Source organism: Oratosquilla oratoria, chromosome 27 (assembly GCF_046742065.1).
Source record: "Oratosquilla oratoria isolate Oo_2021 chromosome 27, ASM4674206v1, whole genome shotgun sequence".
NCBI lineage: Eukaryota > Metazoa > Arthropoda > Malacostraca > Stomatopoda > Squillidae > Oratosquilla > Oratosquilla oratoria.
In genome coordinates, this window is record NC_134803.1 from 55,501,504 (window position 1) to 55,524,264 (window position 22,761).

The window sequence follows — 22,761 nt, forward strand, 5'->3', positions numbered from 1 at the left end:
TGTATGTATGCATGTATGAATGTATGTATACATGCATGTATGAATGTATGTATGCATGTATGAGTATATGTATGTACGTATGTATGTATGTGCAAATCACCACACAGTGTATATATCTAGGATGCACTTTCAACGCAGGCTCATCAATATTACCTCTCCTTCGGTAAATAACCTTTGGGAAGAACTTTTTAAATGCGAATCAGAGGCTACAAAGTGACTGCGAAGCTCGGAAAAGGCAGCTTCGCCTCCGTCTACGCCGCCCGAAGAAAGAGCGACAGGACACCTGTGGCCATCAAGAAGGTGCCTCTCGATATGGTGCACACTTGGGCCGAGCATGAAGGACGCCTTGTGCCCGAAGAAGCTGCCCTTCTGTACAAGGTGCAGCACGTTCCAGGTGTCATCAAGCTCCTGGACTGCATTACCACGGAGGACACCATCTTCATGGTCATGGAACGCGTCTCCAAGTCCATGACCATTGAAGATTACCTGAGGACCCACGGACCCCTGAAAGAAAAAGCCATCAGGAGGATCTTCAGGCTCCTGGTAAGGACGGTCGAAGGATGCCTGGATGCGGGGGTTTCCCATAAAGACATCAAGACCGAGAATGTCTTAGTCTTCAGAGACCGGGAGACTGGAACCCTCGACATCAGGCTGATCGACTTCGGGTGCGGGGAGTTCGTGAGGGGAGATCGAGGCACCGACACGGGGGGGACCGAGATGTATTGGCCCCCGGAGTTCCTGTTCGAGGGCGAGTACCTCCACGTCCCTGCTACGGTATGGAGCCTCGGGACTCTTCTGTACTACATGCTCTGCCGCAGGGACGCCTTCCGCACCGTCGGAGACATCCAGAAGGCGAGACCGAAGTTCGGTCACGAAGTCCCGGAGCTGTGTCGGGAGCTTCTGACGAGGTGCTTCGCCAGAGACCCCGAGGACCGTCCTTCCGTCGAGGGAATTCTCTCCCATCCTTGGCTCCAGAAGTCGTCCTCGAAGAGACACAACGCCAAGAGGAAGCGCCTGGCAGAGGAGGACCTCTCTGCGTCGACGAGGGAGGCCGAAGGGCGCAAGAGGCGTCGCCATGATGACGGGAACCGCCGGCGAAGACCCGCGGAAGGTCACAAGAAGAGGAGGAAGCAGGGAAAGCTGTCCGAATGATCCTCCGACGGGTCACATAATAAAACAATTATAAAAAGTAAAAAAATATATATATATATAGGAATAAGAAATAAGAATAGAAATAAGAAATAGAAATAGAAAATGAAAAAAATGACAATAAAAATAAAATAAAAAACTCAAAATAAAAAAATAAAAAATATATAAAAATGGAGGTGGGAGGTGACCCCTCAGCTGAATAAAAACGTCGTTATGCGTTATCCAGAGGAAAATCAATAGTGTGCGCCGCAAGATACAACTTTATCGTCATGGGCTCGAAACTCTTGGGGCCGAGAACGGCCACTACAGGAGAAGATGGCGTACGATGCGTTCCCTTCCCTTTGTAGCTGCCAGTCTAACCTTTTTCCTTTGTCTTTTTGACCTTAGTCGTCTCCACGCATGGCTTTCTGTTGATGATACATTTTCCGCCGTCAGTGTTGGTTTCGCTTCAAGCATTCCCTTTCCCTGTCGATCATGAGTCCAGCACGTGATCAGTGTAGACTTTACCTTCGTCTTTTCGCCTTAGTCGTCTCCATGCAAGTCGTTCTGTTGATGATACCTTTCGAGTCGTCTTCGTTGTCTGCTCCTGCAATAGAGACGGTTGTAGGGGGAGAGGCAATTTGAATCTTGTTGCTTTCAACATTTTTTTTTTTAACTCTGACGTCAAGCTTTGCAATTTTTTTTGTCATTTTTTCATTTTCTTTCCTTTCCCTCTTCTCTTCTTTTTTTCTTTTCTTTCCTCATTTCTTATTTTCATTTTCTTTCTGTTTTCTCTTTCTTTTCTGATTTGTGTTTTCTCTCGTTTTATATGTTCTTGTTTTACTTCATTTCTTATTTTTTCCATTTTGCTTGATCTCTTCCATCATTATTCATTTAATAATAATTACATTATTGTCATTTGCTTACTATCTAATGAAAATACAACTATTCTACTAGTAGTGGCAAATTTCAACATAACGAATCTTGTTCTATCTGCCTATAAAGAGTAAGTATTGTTAACAATGCTTTTGTATCTTTCATGATGTTCGTACATTTTCTTCACTGCACGATCAATAATATTGAACAATAGCCTATACTAAACAATATTATTGACAATACAGAGATAGTACTGTTGGAGTCGTGTAAGGATGTGGGTTGGACAAGAATATTGTCAATAACATTTATCACAATATTATTGACAATGTAGGGATAATACTGTTGGAGTCATGCAAGGATGCGGGGTGGACAAGAGTATTGTCAATAACATTGATCACAATATTATTGACAATGTAGAGATAATACTGCTGGAGTCATGTAAGGGTGCGGGGTGGACAAGAGTATTGTCAATAACATTGATCACAATATTATTGACAATGTAGAGATAGAACTGTTGGAGTCGTGTAAGGGTGCGGGGTGGGACAAGAGTATTGTCAATAACATTGATCACAATATCATTGACAATGTAGGGATAATACTGCTGGAGTCGTTTAAGGATGCGGATTGGACAAGAGTATTGTCAATAACATTGATCGTAAGCGATAATATTGTTGGAGCCATATAAGGGTGCAGGCTGGACAAGAGTATTGTCAATAACATTGATCGTAAGCGATGCAGTATACAAAGGTTAATTCCGGCTTCCATTCCTTTCTTCATCAACAATGAATCTCGGCCAAATGAGACCGAACGAGATATTTTGAGACATTTCCTCTATTCGAGTCCTTCGTGTTGTCTTGATTGCTCAATGATGAATGTTGTTGCGAAGCCGACTCCGCTCGTAATTACTGCCGCAGACGTTGGCGTCTTTCTCGCCGAGTCGTGGGCAGTGGAGAGCTCTCTGGTCGTAGAATTACGACCTGGATGAGTCATTGGCGACCTCGTAGTATTAGTCGTATCGTAAATGTACGACATAACGAGGGAGGGATAGTTGTTGTAGGTTTGAGGAAGACGACCATCGTAGTACTTACAAGTGAATCTAGTCGTCTCTGTTCAAAGAAAATTTTTTGTCGTGACCCTGACAACAATGAAGACTGTCACTAGTCAAGACGTTTACAACTGTAAACCCTCGTTTACACGAGGCAAGTTGAGAGTCAAGTTAAGTGTGCAAGTTACTTGACATGAAGAGGAAAACGAGCAAGTACATGTTCACACAGGACAAGTCTCTGACAACAAGCAAGACTGTCACTACCGTAGTCAAGACATTTACAGCTGTAAACTCTCGTTTACACGGGGCAAGTTGAGAGGCAAGTTAAGTGTGCAAGTTACTTGAAATGAAGAGGAAAACGAGCAAGTACATGTTCACACAGGACAAGTCAGAGACAAGTGGCCTTTGTGAATATGTACTTGCTTATTTTCCTTTCCAGTTCAAGCAAGAGACAAATGACTTGTATGAACATGTACTTGCTCTATTTCCTCTCCAATTCAAGCAACTTGCACTCTTGACTTGCCTCTCATCTTGCCCCGTGTAAACGAGACTTGAACGCAGTTACAATTTTTTCGACGAGGAAGTAGTTTTGTTAGGCTGAGCTGTCGGCTAACGTGGTATGTCGTCTTACAGTCGCGGACTAAAGTTTGTTCTTCACGTTTCCTTGTTCAGCCAAGATATTACGTCTGCGATGACGTATAACGATGGAACTGGAAAAGAATGTGAGTTTGATAGACATCACATTGTATACACGTGTCACTTGACAACCAATATTCTCCCAAGACCTCTTGTAGTTGACTGAAGAATCGGAAGAGTAATTGGATTTAGTCCTCAGAGTCCACAGTTACAGTTTTCTTAAATCGAAAAAAAGGGAAGATCTATTAAAAGTCGAAACAAGAACAGGTCACCTCACTTTGGGGAGGAAACGAACGATATGAGGTCATGCAAAGTGGCGAAAAGTGCCAACCAGAGACTCGAGATATGGCTCCGAGACAGAATTATTTATGAGCAATTGTCTGACAATGTTCTTGTTGTTAAATACTACATCACGTAATTCTAATATTAATGTAGTTACGGAATTGTTTATGAATAATTGTCGTACAGTATGTTTGTTGTTAAAACCTACATCACATGATTTAAATATTAATGTAATTTTAACGGGTTTTTTATGAGCAAATGTCTTACAATATTCTTGTTAAAACCTACATCACATAATTTTAATGTTAATATAACTTTAACGGAATTGTTTATGAAAAGTTGTCTTAGTATTCTTGTTTTAAAAATACACTTTTATTAAAACTACGTTATAAAGCTTTTAACAACAAGAATACTGTAAGACAATTGGTCATAAATGATTGTGTACTGTGAGCTATACTATCGTTTAGGTCATTGTTGATTCCAAGTGTAAAGACGTCTTGAGAATGGTGTCTGACTATGTTATGGCTTTTTCTTTATCAATACACGTCGCTGTTCACAAATATCGTTTAAGAAAGATAAGCACTTATCGCGTGCGAATGAATGTCATGTTGCATAGAAAATTTCCGTTCTTCACTTGGTTCAAATCACAAATAAAATAATCTAATACTTAATTCTTTATCAGACAGTGGGGCTTAAAGGTATTATTATGGATGTCTGAAGAAAAATCTATTAATTTTTGGGGTTGCTATGTGATTGGCATAAGGCCATTACAATGTTATTTTTTATCTTCAGTTTCATTCAACGAACGTGTAAAGAATTGCATGAGAATATATGACACGGCCTCCTCTTCCTCCTTCTCCCCCATCCTGTTTTTATCCTTCTCCTCTTCTCCTCCCTCCTCCTCCGCCTTTTCACTCACACACACACACACACACACACACACACACACACACACACACACACACACACACACACACACACACACACACACACACACACACACACACACACACACACACACACACACACACATGTATATATATCTTTAAGTGACATAGCCCTGTGGCAACGAGGGTAAGTGTCTTCAACTCGTTTCTGCTGGCTAATTTCATGTAATTCTATTCAGCTGAGAGGAACTTGGTGTCTCGAGTGGTTCGAAAACAACCATCATGAGTAATTCACTTGCAATGCCCTTTCTAATGACACAGAGGGAATTCCACATCCAAGAATGACAAAGTTCACATATCTGGTTTACTGGATATACACGATGCCCTGACTGACTCGTGCTGACAGGAGATGCTGTGTGGATGAGTATTAAGGTAGTGCACGTGGTATATTTCTGTGTTACAAAACAGAAGTGGTGGAGAAATGATTATAATTCATTTTGTATTATTTGTTTTTGTTTTGTTATCATTTGTCTGTTTGATTCTCATTTATTATTAGTTATATGTCAATTTATTATCATTTACCTTTTACCTGTTTGTTTATTATCTAACTATACCTATGTATTTATCTATGTATTTTATTTGTTATTTACATTATGGTTTTTATTGATTAATTTTTTTTTCTCATCTGACCTAGATATAGACCAAAATGTCTCCTGTCGGCATGCTCCGCCTTTGTAATCCTTTGTAAATGTGAATGTAGCAGTTTTAGAGGGATCGGTTTATTGAGTGCAGTTGGAGAAGCATATGGAAGAAAGTGGGAAGTGAGCCAGTTGTTGTTTGCTGATGACACTGCAGCGCTTGTGGCTGAGTCAGAGGGGGTCTGAGGCGGCCTGTGACGGATTTTGGAAGATATATGATAGGAGAAAGTTGAAAGTAAACGTTGGTAAAAACAAGGTGATGAGATGTACAAGGGGTGAAGGTGGCAGTAGAGACAAATAAATAGTTTTAGATATTTAGGGTCACATCTATGCATGTATGAATGAATGAATGTATGTATGAATGTATGTATGCATGTGTGAATGTATGTATGTATGTATGAATGTATGTATGCATGTATGAATGTGTGTATGCATGTGTGAATGTATGTATGCATGTATGTATGAATGTATGTATGCATGTATGTATGAATGTATGTATGCATGTATGAATGTATGTATGCATGTATGAATGTATGTATGCATGTATGAATGTATGTATGCATGTATGAATGTATGTATGAATGTGTGTATGAATGTATGTATGCATGTATGAATATATGTATGTATGAATGTATGTATGCATGTATGAATGTATGTATGCATGTATGAATGTATGTATGAATGTGTGTATGAATGTATGTATGCATGTGTGAATGTATGTATGCATGTATGTATGAATGTATGTGTGCATGTATGTATGCATGTATGCATGTATGAATGTATGTATGCATGTATGTATGCATGTATGTATGTATGCATGTATGAATGTATGTATGAATGTGTGTATGAATGTATGTATGCATGCATGAATGTATGCATGCATGAATGTATGTATGCATGAATGTATGTATGCATGAATGTATGTATGCATGAATGTATGTATGCATGAATGTATGTATGCATGAATGTATGTATGCATGAATGTATGTATGAATGTATGTATGCATGAATGTATGTATGCATGCATGTATGTATGTATGCATGTATGCATGTATGAATGTATGTATGCATGTATGTATGCATGTATGTATGCATGTATGTATGTATGCATGTATGAATGTATGAATGTTTGTATGAATGTATGTATGCATATATGAATGTATGAACGTATGTATGCACGTATTAATGCATGTATGAATGTATGTATGCATGTATGAATATATGTATGTATGTATGTGCAAATCACCACACAGTGTATATATCTAGGATGCATTTTCAACGCAGGCTCATCAACATTAAGTCCCCTTCGGTAAATAACCTTTGGGAAGAACTTTTTAAATGCGAATCAGAGGCTACAAAGTGACTGCGAAGCTCGGGAAAGGCAGCTTCGCCTCCGTCTACGCCGCCCGAAGAAAGAGCGACAAGACACCTGTGGCCATCAAGAAGGTACCTCTCAATATGGTGCACAATTGGGCCGAGCATGAAGGACGCCTTGTGCCCGAAGAAGCTGCCCTTCTGTACAAGGTGCAGCACGTTCCAGGTGTCATCAAGCTCCTGGAATGCATCACCACGGAGGACACCATCTTCATGGTCATGGAACGCGTTTATAGGTCCATGACCATTGAAGATTACCTGAGGACCCATGGACCCTTGAGAGAGAAGGTCATCAAGAGGATCTTCAGGCTCCTGGTAAGGACGGTCGAAGGATGCCTGAATGCGGGGGTTTCCCACAAAGACATCAAGACAGAGAATGTCTTAGTCTTCAGAGACAGGGAGACTGGAGCCCTCGGCATCAGGCTGATCGACTTCGGGTGCGGGGAGTTCGTGAGAGGAGATCGAGGCACTGACACGGGGGGGACCGAGATGTATTGGCCCCCGGAGTTCTTGTTCGAGGGCGAGTACCTCCACGTCCCTGCTACGGTATGGAGCCTCGGGACTCTTCTGTACTATATGCTCTGCCGCAGGGACGCCTTCCGCACCGTCGGAGACATCCAGAAGGCGAGACCGAAGTTCGGTCACGAAGTCCCAGAGCAGTGTCGGGAGCTTCTGACGAGGTGCTTCGCCCAAGACCCCGAGGACCGTCCTTCCGTCGAGGAAATTCTCTCTCATCCTTGGCTACAGAAGTCGTCCTCGAAGAGACACGACGCCAAGAGGAAGCGCTTGGCAGAGGAGGACCTCTCTGCGTCGACGAGGGAGGCCGAAGGGCGCAAGAGGCGTCGCCATGATGACGGGAACCGCCGGCGAAGACCCGCGGAAGGTCACAAGAAGAGGAGAAAGCACGGAAAGCTGTCCGAATGATCCTCCGACGGGTCACATAATAAAACAATTATAAAAAGTAAAAATATATATATATATTTAGGAATAAGAAATAAGAATAGAAATAAGAAATAGAATTAGGAAATGAAAAAAATGACAATAAAAAGAAAAAAAAACTAACAAAAGAAAAAAAATATATATATAAAAATGGAGGTGGGAGGTGACCCCTCAGCTGAATAAAAACGTCGTTATGCGTTATCCAGAGGAAAATCAATAATGTGCACCGCAGGATGCAACTTATCGTCATGGGCTCGATACTCTTGGGTCCGGGAACAGGCCCTCAGGAAAATATGGCGGACGATGCATTCCCTTCCCCGTGTAGCTGCCAGTCTAGCCTTTTTCCTTTGTCTTTTTCACCTTAGTCATCTCCACGCATGTCGTTCTGCTGGTTATGCATTTTTAGTCGTCTGTGTTGGTTTTACAGCAATCATTCCCTTTCCCTGTCGGTCACGAGTCCAGCACGTGATCCAAAGACCAAGGTGAATACCGTGTAGCTGCCAATGTAGACTTTACCTTTGTCTTTTCGGCTTAGTCGTCTCCACGCATGTCGTTCTGTTGATGATACATTTTCCGCCGTCTGTGTTGGTTTCGCTTCAAGCATTCCCTTTCCCTGTCGATCATGAGTCCAGCACGTGATCAGTGTAGACTTTACCTTTGTCTTTTCGCCTTAGTCGTCTCCACGCAAGTCGTTCTGTTGATGATGCCTTTCGAGTCGTCTTAGTTGTCTGCGCCTACAATAGAGACGGTTGTCGAACAGGAGGGGCGGCGATTTGAATCTTGCTGCTTTCGACATTTTTCTTAACTCTGACGTCATGCTTTGCATTTTTTTTGTCACTTTTTCATTTTCTTTCCTTTCCCTCTTCTCTTCTTTTTTTTCTTTTCTTTCCATATTTCTTATTTTCCTTTTCTTTCGATTTTCTTTTTCTTTTCTGATTTTGTGTTTTCTCTCTTTTTATATGTTCTTGTTTTACTTAATTTCTCTTATTTCTTCTATTTTACTTGATCTCTTTTGTATCATTATTCATTTGATTATAATTACATTATTGTCATTTGCTCACTATCTAAAGAAAACACAACTGTTCCACTAGTAGAGGCAAATTTCGACATAACTAATCTTGTTCTGTCGGCTTATGAAAAAAAGTATTGTTAATAATACTTTTTTTATCATTCATGATGTTTATACATTTTCTTCACTGCACGATCAATAATATTGAACAACAGCCTATATTGAAAAATATTAATGACAATGTAGAGATAGTACTGTTGGAGTCGTGTAAGGGTGGGGGTTGGACAAGAGTATTGCCAATAACATTGATCACACTATACAAAGGCGGAGCATGCCGACAGGAGACCTTTTGATCCATATCTAGGTCGGATGCGAAAAAAAAAAATCATATTAATAATAAAATAATAAATGAAAACTATGATAATGTAAATAACAAATGAAATAAATTAATGCATAGGTATAGTTAAATAATAAACAAACAGGTAAGTAGTAAATAATAAATTGACATATAACTAATAAGAATATAAGAACATAAGAAATAAAGGAGACTGCAAAAGACCATAAGGCCTACACTAGGCAGCTCCGTATCCATCACCACCTGTCATCCCCATCCATAAAGTTGTCTAATCGTTTTTTAAAACAACTGATAGTTTCAGCGCTTACTACATGGTTACTAAGTTTATTCCATTCATCGACCACCCTATTAGTAAACCAATTCTTGCCTATTTCCTTCTTAAATCTAAATTTGTCCAGTTTGTACCCATTACTGCGAGTCCTGCCCTGTTGTTTTATTATGATGACCTTGTTTGCATCACCCTTGTTATAGCCTTTGATCCACTTGAACACTTCTATTAGATCACCCCGCACTCTGCGTCTTTCCAGAGAGTGTAAGTTTAGGTGCCTAAGCCTCTCTTCGTAAGGCAAATTTCCGAGTCCTTGTATCATTTTGGTCATTCTTCTCTGTACTGATTCTAATGAATTTACGTCCATTCTGTAGGACGGAGACCAAAACTGTACCGCATAGTCAAGGATGGGTCTAACTATCGCTAGGTAGAGTTTAATAATTACCTCTGCACTTCTATTCGTTACCGTCCTAGCAATGAAGCCTAATGCTCTGTTAGCTTTATTTCTGGCGCTAATACACTGCTTCCTGGTTTTAAGGTCCGGACTCACCAGAACTCCCAAGTCCCTCTCGCACTCAGATTTTTCTAAAAACGTGTTATCTAAGTTGTATCTATTTTCGGGGTTGTGTAGCCCTACGTTTAACACGCTACACTTAGAGATATTGAAGTTCATTTGCCACTTCACCGACCATGTTAACAGCTTATTAAGGTCATCCTGCAGAATCTGGGCGTCGTCTTCTGACCTAACATCACTATTTAACCCTTCGTCCAAGTCGTTTATATACATAATGAACAACAAGGGACCCAAAACCGAGCCCTGGGGAACCCCGCTAGTAACATTGCCCCACCTAGATTTTATTCCATTTATGGTGACCCGTTGCTTTCTGTTACTAATCCAAGCTCTAATCCATTCTAACACTTTTCCTCCTATGCCATGGGCTTTGATTTTATTTAGTAGTCTCTGGTGTGGCACTTTGTCGAACGCTTTGCTAAAGTCAAGGTAAATAACATCGTAATTTTCATTGTTGTCTGCCGCCTTATATACCTTAATAATAAATGAAAATCAGACAGACAAATGATAACAAAACAAAAACAAATAATATAAGATAAACTATAATCATTACAGCATCTTAGGTATTTATCTTAATGATTCTTAAAGCTTCGAACTGAACTACATTGCATTACCTGTGCAGGAAGTTTATTCCATTCATTAACTAAACGGTTGGCAAAGTTGTTTCTACCTACTTCCAAATTGAATCTATTTCCGGAGAGTTTGTGACCATTGTTTGTTGTCTGATTCTCATTCAATTTAAAGATAATACTGTTGGAGTCATATAAGGATGCGGGGTGGACAAGAGTATTGTCAGTAACATTGATTACAATATTAATTGACAACGTAGAGATAATACCGTTGGAGCCATATAATGGTTGGGGTGGACAAGAGTATTGTCAATAACATTGATCACAATATTATTGACAATGTAGGGATAGTACTGTTGGAGTCGTGTAAGGATGCGGATTGGACAAGAGTATTGTCAATAACATTGATCGTAAGCGATAATGCTGTTGGAGCCATATAAGGGTGCGGGCTGGACAAGAGTATTGTCAATAACATTGATCGGAAGCGATGCAGTATACAAAGGTTAATTCCGGCTTCCATTCCTTTCTTCATCAACAATGAATCTCGGCCAAATGAAACCAAACGAGATATTTTGAGACATTTTCTCTATTCGAGTCCTTCGTGTTGGGTTGATTGCTCAATGATGAATGTTGTTGCGAAGCCGACTCCGCTCGTAATTACTGCCGCAGACGTTGGCGTCTTTCTCGCCGAGTCGTGGGCAGCGGAGAGCTTTCTGGTCGTAGAATTACGACCTGGATGAGTCATTGGCGACCTCGTAGTATTAGTCGTATCGTAAATGTACGACATAACGAGGGATGGTTGTTGTTGTAGCTTTGAGGAAGACGACCATCGTAGTACTTACAAGTGAAGCTAGTCGTCTCTGTTCAAAGAATTTTTTTTGTCGTGACCCTGACAACAATGAAGACTGACACTAGTCAAGACGTTTACACGGGGCAAGTTGAGGGTCAAGTTAGGTGTGCAAGTTACTTGACATGAAGAGGAAAACGAGCAAGTACATGTTCACACAGGACAAGTGTCTGACAACAAGCAAGACTGTCACTACCGTAGTCAAGACATTTACAGCTGTAAACTCTCGTTTAGACGGGGCAAGTTGAGGATCAAGTTAAGTGTACAAGTTACTTGAAATGAAGAGGAAAACGAGCAAGTACATGCTCACACAGGACAAGTCAGAGACAAGTGGCCTTTGTGAATATGTACTTGCTTACTTTCCTTTCCAGTTCAAGCAAGAGAGAAGTGGCCTGTGTGAACATGTACTTGCTCGCTTTCCTTTCCAATTCAAGCAACTTGCACACTTGACTTGCCTTTCATCTTGCCCCGTGTAAACGAGGCTTGAATGGATTTACGATTTTTTGGACGAGGAAATAGTTTTGTTTGGCTGAGTTGTCGGCTAACGTGGTATGTCGTCTTACACTCGTGGACTAAAGTTTGTTCTTCACGTTTCCTTGTTCAGCCAAGATATAACGTCTGCGATGACGTATAACGATGGAACTGGAAAAGAATGTGAGTTTGATAGACATCACATTGTATACACGTGTCACTTGACAACCAATATTCTCCCAAGACCTCTTGTAGTTGACTGAAGAAGCGGAAGAGTAATTAGATCTAGTCCTCAGAGTCCATAGTTACAGTATTCTTAAATCGAAAAAAGGGAAGATCTATTAAAAGTCGAAACAAGAACAGGTCACCTCACATCGGGGAGGAAACGAACGATATGAGGTCATGCAAAGTGGCGAAAAGTGCCAACCAGAGACTCGAGATATGGCTCCGAGACAGAATTATTTATGAGCAATTGTCTGACAGTGTTCTTGTTGTTAAATACTACATCACGTAATTTTGATATTAATGTAGCTACGGAATTGTTTATGAACAATTGTCGTACAATATTCTTGTTGTTAAAAAGTACATCACGTAATTTTAATGTTAATGTAATTTTAAAGGGAGGATTTATGAGCAATTGTCTTACATTGTTCTTGTTGTTAAAACCTATATCACGTAATTTTTTATATTAATGTAACTACGGGATTATTTATGAACAATTGTACTACAGTATTCTTGTTAAATACTAAATCACGTAATTTTAATGTTAATGTAAGTTTTAACGAAATTGTTTATGAACAATTGTCTTTTACTACTCATGTTGTTAAAAATTACATCACGTAATTTTAATGTCAATATAGCTTTAACGGAATTGTTTATGAACAGTTGTATTACAGTATTCTTGTTTTTAAAAAATACATTTTTATCAAAAATTGTCTTAGAGTACCATTGTTGTTAAGAATTATATATTCTTAACAACAATGGTACTCTAAGACAATTGGTCATAAATAATTACGTACTGTGAGCTATACTATCGTTTAGGTCATTGTTGATTCCAAGTGTACAGACGTCTTGAGAATGGTGTCTGACTATGTTATGGCTTTTTCTTTAACAATACACGTCGCTGTTCACAAATATCGTTTAAGAAAGATAAGCACTTATCGCGTGCGAATGAATGTCATGTTGCATAGAAAATTTCCGTTCTTCACTTGGTTCAAATCACAAATAAAATAATCTAATACTTAATTCTTTATCAGACAGTGGGGCTTAAAGGTATTATTATGGATGTCTGAAGAAAAATGTATTAATTTTTGGGGTTGCTATGTGATTGGCATAAGGCCATTACAATGTTATTTTTTATCTTCAGTTTCATTCAACGAACGTGTAAAGAATTGCATGAGAATATATGACACGTCCTCCTCTTCTTCCTCTTCCTCCTTCTCCCCCATCCTGTTTTTATCCTTCTCCTCTTCTCCTCCCTCCTCCTCCGCCTTTTCACACACACACACACACACACACACACACACACACACACACACACACACATGTATATATAAATATATATACATATATTTACATATATATATTATATATATATGTATATACATATATATATATATATATAATGTATATATATATATATATATATCTTTAAGTGACATAGCCCTGTGGCAAAGAGGGTAAGTGTCTTCAACTCGTTTCTGCTGGCTAATTTCATGTAATTTTATTCAGCTGAGAGGAACTTGGTGTCTTGAGTGGTTCGAAAACAACCATCATGAGCAACTCACTTGCAATGCCCTTTCTAATGACACAGAGGGAATTCCACATCCGAAAATGACGAAGTTCACATATCTGGTTTACTGGATATACACGATGCCCTGACTGACTCGTGCTGACAGGAGATGCTGTGTGGAAGAGTATTAAGGTAGTGCACGTAGTATATTTCTGCGTTACAAAACAGAAGTGGTGGACAAATGATTATAATTCATTTTGTATTATTTGTTTTTGTTTTGTTATCATTTATCTCTCTGATTCTCATTTATTATTAGTTATGTGTCAATTTATTATTATTTACTATTTACCTGTTTGTTTGTTATCTAACTATACCTATGCATTTGTTTATGTATTTTATTTGTTATTTACATTATTATAGTTTTTATTGATTAATTTATTATTAATATGATTTTTTTCGCATCCGACCTAGATATGGACCAAAAGGTCGTCTGTCGACATGCTCCGCCTTTGTAATCCTTTGTAAATGTGAATGTAGCAGTTTTAGAGGGATCAGTTTGTTGAGTGCAGTTGGAGAAGCATATGGGGGAAGTGGGAAGTGAGCCAGTTGTTGTTTGCTGATGACACTGCAGCGCTTGCGGGTGAGTCAGAGGGGGTCTGTGGCGGCCTGTGACGGAGTTTGGGAAGATATGTGATAGGAGAAAGTGGAAAGTAAACGTTGGTAAAAAGAAGGTGTTGAGGTGTACAAGGGGTGAAGGTGACAGTAAATAGAGACAAATAAATAGTGTTAGATATATAGGGTCACATCTATGCATGTATGAATGAATGAATGTATGTATGAATGTATGTATTCATGTATGAATGTATGTATGCATGTATGTATGAATGTATGTATGCATGTATGAATGTATGTATGCATGTGTGAATGTATGTATGCATGTTTGAATGTATGTATGCATGTATGAATGTATGTATACATGTATGAATGTATGTATGCATGTATGAATATATGTATGCATGTATGAATGTATGTATGCATGTATGTATGAATGTATGTATGAATGTATGTATGAATGTATGTATGCATGTATGAATGTATGAATGCATGTATGTATGAACGTATGTATGCATGTATGAATGTATGTATGCATGTATGAATGTATGTATGCATGTATGTATGAATGTATGTATGAATGTATGAATGTATGTATGCATGTATGAATGTATGAATGCATGTATGTATGAATGTATGTATGCATGTATGAATGTATGTATGCATGTATGAGTATATGTATGTACGTATGTATGTATGTGCAAATCACCACACAGTGTATATATCTAGGATGCACTTTCAACGCAGGCTCATCAACATTAAGTCCCCTTCGGTAAATAACCTTTGGGAAGAACTTTTTAAATGCGAATCAGAGGCTACAAAGTGACTGCGAAGCTCGGAAAAGGCAGCTTCGCCTCCGTCTACGCCGCCCGAAGAAAGAGCGACAAGACACCTGTGGCCATCAAGAAGGTGCCTCTCGATATGGTGCACACTTGGGCCGAGCATGAAGGACGCCTTGTGCCCGAAGAAGCTGCCCTTCTGTACAAGGTGCAGCACGTTCCAGGTGTCATCAAGCTCCTGGACTGCATCACCACGGAGGACACCATCTTCATGGTCATGGAACGCGTTTCTAGGTCCATGACCATTGAAGATTACCTGAGGACCCACGGACCCCTGAAAGAAAAAGTCATCAGGAGGATCTTCAGGCTCCTGGTAAGGACGGTCGAAGGATGCCTGGATGCGGGGGTTTCCCACAAAGACATCAAGACAGAGAATGTCTTAGTCTTCAGAGACAGGGAGACTGGAGCCCTCGACATCAGGCTGATCGACTTCGGGTGCGGGGAGTTCGTGAAGGGAGATCGAGGCACCGACACGGGGGGGACCGAGATGTATTGGCCCCCGGAGTTCTTGTTCGAGGGCGAGTACCTCCACGTCCCTGCTACGGTATGGAGCCTGGGGACTCTTCTGTACTACATGCTCTGCCGCAGGGACGCCTTCCGCACCGTCGGAGACATCCAGAAGGCGAGACCGAAGTTCGGCCACGAAGTCCCGGAACAGTGTCGGGAGCTTCTGACGAGGTGCTTCGCCCGAGACCCCGAGGACCGTCCTTCCGTCGAGGAAATTCTCTCTCATCCTTGGCTCCAGAAGTCGTCCTCGAAGAGACACGACGCCAAGAGGAAGCGCCTGGCAGAGGAGGACCTCTCTGCGTCGACGAGGGAGGCCGAAGGGCGCAAGAGGCGTCGCCATGATGACGGGAACCGCCGGCGAAGACCCGCGGAAGGTCACAAGAAGAGGAGGAAGCACGGAAAGCTGCCCGAATGATCCTCCAACGGACCACATAATAAAACAATTATAAAAAGTAAGAAAAATATATATACATAGAAATAAGAAATAAGAATAGAAATAAGAAATAAAGATAGAAAATGAAAAATAACAATAAAAATAAAAAAATAAAAAGAAAAAACATATAAAAATGGAGGTGGGAGGTGACCCCTCAGCTGAATAAAAACGTCGTTATTCGTTATCCAGAGGAAAATCAATAGTGTGCACCACAGGATGCAACTGTATCGTCATGGGCTCGAAACTCTTGGGCCCGAGAACGGGCCCTCAGGAAAATATGGCGGATGATGCATTTCCTTCCGTTCTGTTGATGATACATTTTTAGTCGTCAGTGATGGCTTTGCTGCAAGCATTCCCTTTCCCTATCGACCACGAGTACCAGCACGTGATCCAAAGACCAAGATGAATACCGTGTAGCTGACAGTGTGGACTTTTCCTTCGTCTTTTCGCCTTAGTCGTCTCCATGCATGTCATTCTGTTGATGATACATTTTTCGCCGTCTGTGTTGGTTTTACAGTAATCGCTCCCTTTCCCTATCGACCACGAGTACCAGCACATGATCCAAAGACCAAGGTGAATACCGTGTAGCTGACAGTGTAGACTTTTCCTTCGTCTTTTCGCCTTAGCCGTCTCCACGCAAGTCATTCTGTTGATAATGCCTTCAGAGTCGTCTTCGTTGTCTACGCCTACGATAGAGACGGTTGTCGAACGGGGGCGATTTGAATCTTGTTGCTTTCGACATTTTTCTTAACTCTGACGCCATGCTTTGATTATTTTTGGTAATTTTTTTCATTTTCTTTCCTTTCCCTCTTCTCTTCTTTTTTTTCTTTCCTCATTTCTTATTTTCCTGTTTTTCAATTTTCTTTTTCTTTTCTGATTTTGTGTTTTCTTTCGTTTTTTATGTTCTTGTTTTATTTTATTTCTCTTATTTTTTCTATTTTGCTTGATCTCCTTTGCATCATTATTCATTTAATTATAATTACATTGTTATAATTTGATCACTATCAAAAGAAAATGAAACTGTTCTACTAGTAGAGGCAAATTTTAACATAACTAATCTTGTTCTGTCTGCCTATAAAGAGTAAGTATTGTTAACAATACTTTTTTATCATTCATGATGTTCGTACATTTTCTTCACTGCACGATCAATAATATTGCCTATACTGAACAATATTATTGACAATGTAGAGATAGTACTGTTGGAGTCGTGTAAGGGTGGGGGTTGGACAAGAGTATTGTCAATAACATTGATCACAATATTATTGACAATGTAGAGATAATACTGTTGGAGTCATGTATGGATGTGGGGTGGAGAAGAGTATTGTCAATAACATTGATCACAATATTATTGACAATGTAGAGATAATACTGCTGGAGTCATGTAAGGGTTGGGGGTGGACAAGAGTATTGTCAATAACATTGATCACAATATTATTGACAATGTAGAGATAATACTGTTGGAGTCATGTAAGGATGCGGGGTGGACAAGAGTATTGTCAATAACATTGATCACAATATTGTTGACTATGTAGAGATAATACTGTTGGAGTCATGTAAGGGTGCGGGGTGGAGAAGAGTATTGTCAATAACATTGATCACAATATTATTGACAATATAGCGATAATACTGTTGGAGTCATGCAAGGATGCGGGGTGGACAAGAGTATTGTCAATAACATTGATCACATTATTGACAATGTAGAGATAATACTGTTGGAGTCATGTAAGGTTGCGGGTTGGACAAGAGTATTGTCAATAACATTGATCACAATATCATTGACAATGTAGAGATAATACTGTTGGAGTCATGTAAGGATGTGGGGTGGAGAAGAGTATTGTCAATAACATTGATCACAATATTATTGACAATGTAGAGATAATACTGTTGGAGCCATGTAAGGGTTGGGGGTGAACAAAAGTATTGCCAATAACATTGATCACACTATTATTGACAATGTAGAGATAATACTGTTGGAGTCATGTAAGGGTGCGGGGTGGAGAAGAGTATTGTCAATAACATTGATCACAATATTATTGACAATGTAGAGATAATACTGCTGGAGTCATGTAAGGGTGCGGGGTGGACAAGAGTATTGTCAATAACATTGATCACAATATTATTGACAATGTAGAGATAGAACTGTTGGAGTCGTGTAAGGGTGCGGGGTGGGACAAGAGTATTGCCAATAACATTGATCACAATATTATTGACAATGTAGAGACAATACTGTTGGAATCACGTAAGGGTGTGGGTTGGACAAGAGTATTGTCAATAACATTGATCGTAAGCGATAATATTGTTGGAGCCATATAAGGGTGCAGGCTGGACAAGAGTATTGTCAATAACATTGATCGTAAGCGATGCAGTATACAAAGGTTAATTCCGGCTTCCATTCCTTTCTTCATCAACAATGAATCTCGGCCAAATGAGACCGAACGAGATATTTTGAGACATTTTCTCTCTTGGAGTCCTTCGTGTTGGGTTGATTGCTCAATGATGATTGTTGTTGCGAAGCCGACTCCGCTCGTAATTACTGCCGCAGACGTTGGCGTCTTTCTCGCCGAGTCGTGGGCAGCGGAGAGCTTTCTGGTCGTAGAATTACGACCTGGATGAGTCATTGGCGACCTCGTAGTCTTAGTCGTATCGTAAATGTATGACGTAACGAGGGATGGTTGCTGTTGTACCTTTTAGAAAGACGACCATCGTAGTACTTACAAGTGAAACTAGTCGTTTCTGTTCAAAGAATTTAATTTGTCGTGACCATGGCAACAATGAAGACTGTCACTAGTCAAGACGTTTACACGGGGCAACTTGAGGCTCAGGTTGATTGTGCAAGTTACTTGACATGAAGAGGAAAACGAGCAAGTACATGTTCACACAGGACAAGTCTCTGACAACAAGCAAGACTGTCACTACCGTAGTCAAGACCTTTACAGCCGTCTACCCTCGTTTACACAGGGCAAGTTAAGTGTACAAGTTACTTGAAATGAAGAGGAAAACGAGCAAGTACATGTTCACACAGGACAAGTCAGAGACAAGTGGCCTTTGTGAATATGTACTTGCTTACTTTCCTTTCCAGTTCAAGCAAGAGACAAGTGGCCTGTGTGAACATGTACTTGCTCGATTTCCTCTCCAATTCAAGCAACTTGCACACTTGACTTGCCTCTCATCTTGCCCCGTGTAAACGAGTCTTGAACGCAGTTACGATTTTTTGGACGAGGAAGTAGTTTTGTTAGGCTGAGCTGTCGGCTAACGTGGTATGTCGTCTTACAGTCGCGGACTAAAGTTTGTTCTTCACGTTTCCTTGTTCAGCCAAGATATAACGTCTGTGATGACGTATAACGATGGAACTGGAAAAGAATGTGAGTTTGATAGACATCACATTGTATACACGTGTCACTTGACAACCAATATTCTCCCAAGACCTCTTGTAGTTGACTGAAAAGGTGGAAGAGTAATTGGATCTAGTCCTCAGAGTCCATAGTTACAGTATTCTTAAATCGAAAAAAGGGAGGATCTATTAAGAGTCGAAACAAGAACAGGTCACCTCACTTCGGGGAGGAAACGAACGATATGAGGTCATGCAAAGTGGCGAAAAGTGCCAACCAGAGACTCGAGATATGGCTCCGAGGCAGAATTATTTATGAGCAATTGTCTGACAGTGTTCTTGTTGTTAAATACTACATCACGTAATTTTAATATTAATCTAGCTATGGAATTGTTTATGAACAATTGTCGTACAGTATTTTTGAAACTACATCACGTGATTTTAATGTTAATGTAATTTTAAAGGGAGGATTTATAAGCAATTGTCTTACAGTGTTCTTGTTGTTAAAACCTATATCACGTAATTTTGATATTAATGTAACTACGGGATTATTTATGAACAATTGTACTACAGTATTCTTGTTAAATACTAAATCACGTAATTTTAATGTTGATGTAAGTTTTAACGAAATTGTCTATGAACAATTGTCTTTTACTATTCATGTTGTTAAAAATGACATCACGTAATTTTAATGTCAATATAGCTTTAACGGAATTGTTTATGAACAGTTGTATTACAGTATTCTTGTTTTTAAAAAATACATTTCTATCAAAAATATGTTATATAATTCTTAACAACAATGGTACTCTAAGACAATTGGTCATAAATAATTACGTACTGTGAGCTATACTATCGTTTAGGTCATTGTTGATTCCAAGTGTACAGACGTCTTGAGAATGGTGTCTGACTATGTTATGGCTTTTTCTTTATCAATACACGTCGCTGTTCACAAATATCGTTTAAGAAAGATAAGCACTTATCGCGTGCGAATGAATGTCATGTTGCATAGAAAATTTCCGTTCTTCACTTGGTTCAAATCACAAATAAAATAATCTAATACTTAATTCTTTATCAGACAGTGGGGCTTAAAGGTATTATTATGGATGTCTGAAGAAAAATCTATTAATTTTTGGGGTTGCCATGTAATTGACATAAGGCCATTACAACGTTATTTTTTATCTTCATTTTCATTCATCGAACATGTAAAGAATTGCATAAGAATATAAGACACGACGCGGAGTGTTCGTTAATCTTAATTCGTTGCTATTCGCTATTTTTACATTTGTTTAGGTTGCCCACAGCCGACTCGATCCAGTTGAAGGTGAACGTTGTTTTCTTTATTTTTAGTTCCATTCAACCAAAGTGTTATGAATTGCATGAGGTTATATGACACGGCGTGGGGAGTTCGTTAGTCGTTAATTCGTTACTATTCGCGACTTTTAGGCTGCCCAATGCTGATTCGATCTAACTTAAGGATTATCCCCTCCTCTGCACGAATGTCGAGACCTTTTCAGAGACCTTGAAACCTTGAAATGTCCGTTATTTCTTGTAACCCACCCCCTCCCACCCCTCCCACCCCGCCCCCACCCGAGACACACAAACCTACCCACAATGCCTCGGGAATATACAAACACAACTCTCGTTCATGAATAATCAGTATATTCCTGTATACATTAGTTTTCTTACAATTAAATTATTTTTTCTCATTAACATTATATTGATAAAACAGGGGCGAATGTTGTATTTACTGTAGATACAAACAGAGCTCACGGATAACACAAAACCATGCAAATATGCAGTTTGTTGTCGATTGCTTAATCAATTTCCATATACAATATATTTGTTGCAATGGAATAGAGTTTCGTAAGCAGCATTGTGTTAATACAACCACAACGAAATATGTATTTACATAATTCTGATATTTATGGGTTACATTTGAGTGCTCGCGTAGTTCAATATGCGGCGTAGTGTCATAAAATATTGATATAGTGGGTTACTTTTGAGTGCTCGCATAGTTCAATATGCGGCGTAGTGTCATGAAATATTGATGTTGTGAGCTTTATCTATTCTCTATTTGTTTGTGAGTGGCAGCACGCGCGACCTACAGCCGGGGTCTGCACTTCGTCGACATTCTTGCCTGACCTTTACTTGGCCAAGGAAATGCAATAATAATAAAGAACAGTAATTGATCATTATGCCGGCCACCAGACTTACTTACGTCATAAGTATACTGCGTCCAGGACGCTAACTGTTGAGCAAGTCTTGAATCACGTGCCGGACTCGTGATCGGCTGTTTTTATTCACCCGTATGAGAACTCAAGGTTCGTATATGGCCCGATCTATAAGTAATACTGTGACTTTACACACACGCGCGAGCGATCACACACACACACACACACACACACACACACACACACACACACACACACACACCATGGCGCGGTGGTTAGAGTTCCTGGTTGCTACTACGGCGGTCCGGGTTCGAATCCCGCTCAGGGCTGAAATAATTTCAGTATCGCTGCGCTGAAATAATTTTAGTATCGCTGCGCTGCGAGTTGGTACTCCAACTCTCGTGGTCGGGGAGTTGGGTGTGTGTGTGTGTGTGCGTGTAAGGTCACAGCATTACCCATAGATCAATGATATGAGCTCTGAGCTCTCTTCCGGGAGGGAAATAGCTGTCGATCACGATTCGAACACCCTATCCAAGACCATGGTGAATCACACACGCGCACACACACACACACACACACACACACACACACACACACACACACACACACACACACACACACACACACACACACACACACATATATATATATATATATATATATATATGTATATATATATATATATATATATATGTATATATATATATATATATATATATATATATACATATATATATATATATATAGTCGTTAGCAGTAGCATTGCTATACGCTAATATATATACATCCATAAAGTGACATAGCACTGTGGCAAAGGGGGTAAGTGTCTTTAACTATTTTCTTCTGGCAAATTCCAAGCAATTTTATTCAGCTGAGAGGAACTTGGTGTCTTGAGTGGTTCGAAAACAACCATCATGAGTAATTCACTTGCAATGCCCTTTCTAATGACACAGAGGGAATTCCACATCCGAAAATGACGAAGCTCACATATCTGGTTTACTGGATATACACGATGCCCTGACTGACTCGGGCTGACAGGAGATGCTGTGTGGATGAGTATTAAGGTAGTGCACGTAGTATACTTCTGCGTTACAAAGCAGAAGTGGTGGACAAATGATTATAATTTATTTTGTATTATTTGTTTTTGTTTTGTTATCATTTGTCTGTTTGATTCTCATTTATTA

The 22,761-nt window shown here is 39.8% G+C and overlaps 3 protein-coding genes across 3 annotated transcripts; all 3 read left to right on the forward strand.

Annotated features, from left to right (window-relative positions):
• Positions 1 to 192: 192 nt before the first annotated feature.
• On the forward strand, positions 193 to 1,152 carry LOC143039834 (serine/threonine-protein kinase pim-2-like). Its single transcript, XM_076210086.1, has one exon. The coding sequence runs from the start codon at positions 193 to 195 to the stop codon at positions 1,150 to 1,152; it is 960 nt and encodes a 319-aa protein (XP_076066201.1).
• A 5,738-nt stretch (positions 1,153 to 6,890) lies between these two features.
• On the forward strand, positions 6,891 to 7,850 carry LOC143039835 (serine/threonine-protein kinase pim-2-like). The gene has a single exon (XM_076210087.1). The coding sequence runs from the start codon at positions 6,891 to 6,893 to the stop codon at positions 7,848 to 7,850; it is 960 nt and encodes a 319-aa protein (XP_076066202.1).
• A 7,250-nt stretch (positions 7,851 to 15,100) lies between these two features.
• LOC143039836 (serine/threonine-protein kinase pim-2-like) lies at positions 15,101 to 16,060 on the forward strand. The gene has a single exon (XM_076210088.1). It carries the CDS (start codon positions 15,101 to 15,103, stop codon positions 16,058 to 16,060), a length of 960 nt encoding a protein of 319 aa, XP_076066203.1.
• The last annotated feature ends 6,701 nt before the right edge of the window (positions 16,061 to 22,761 follow it).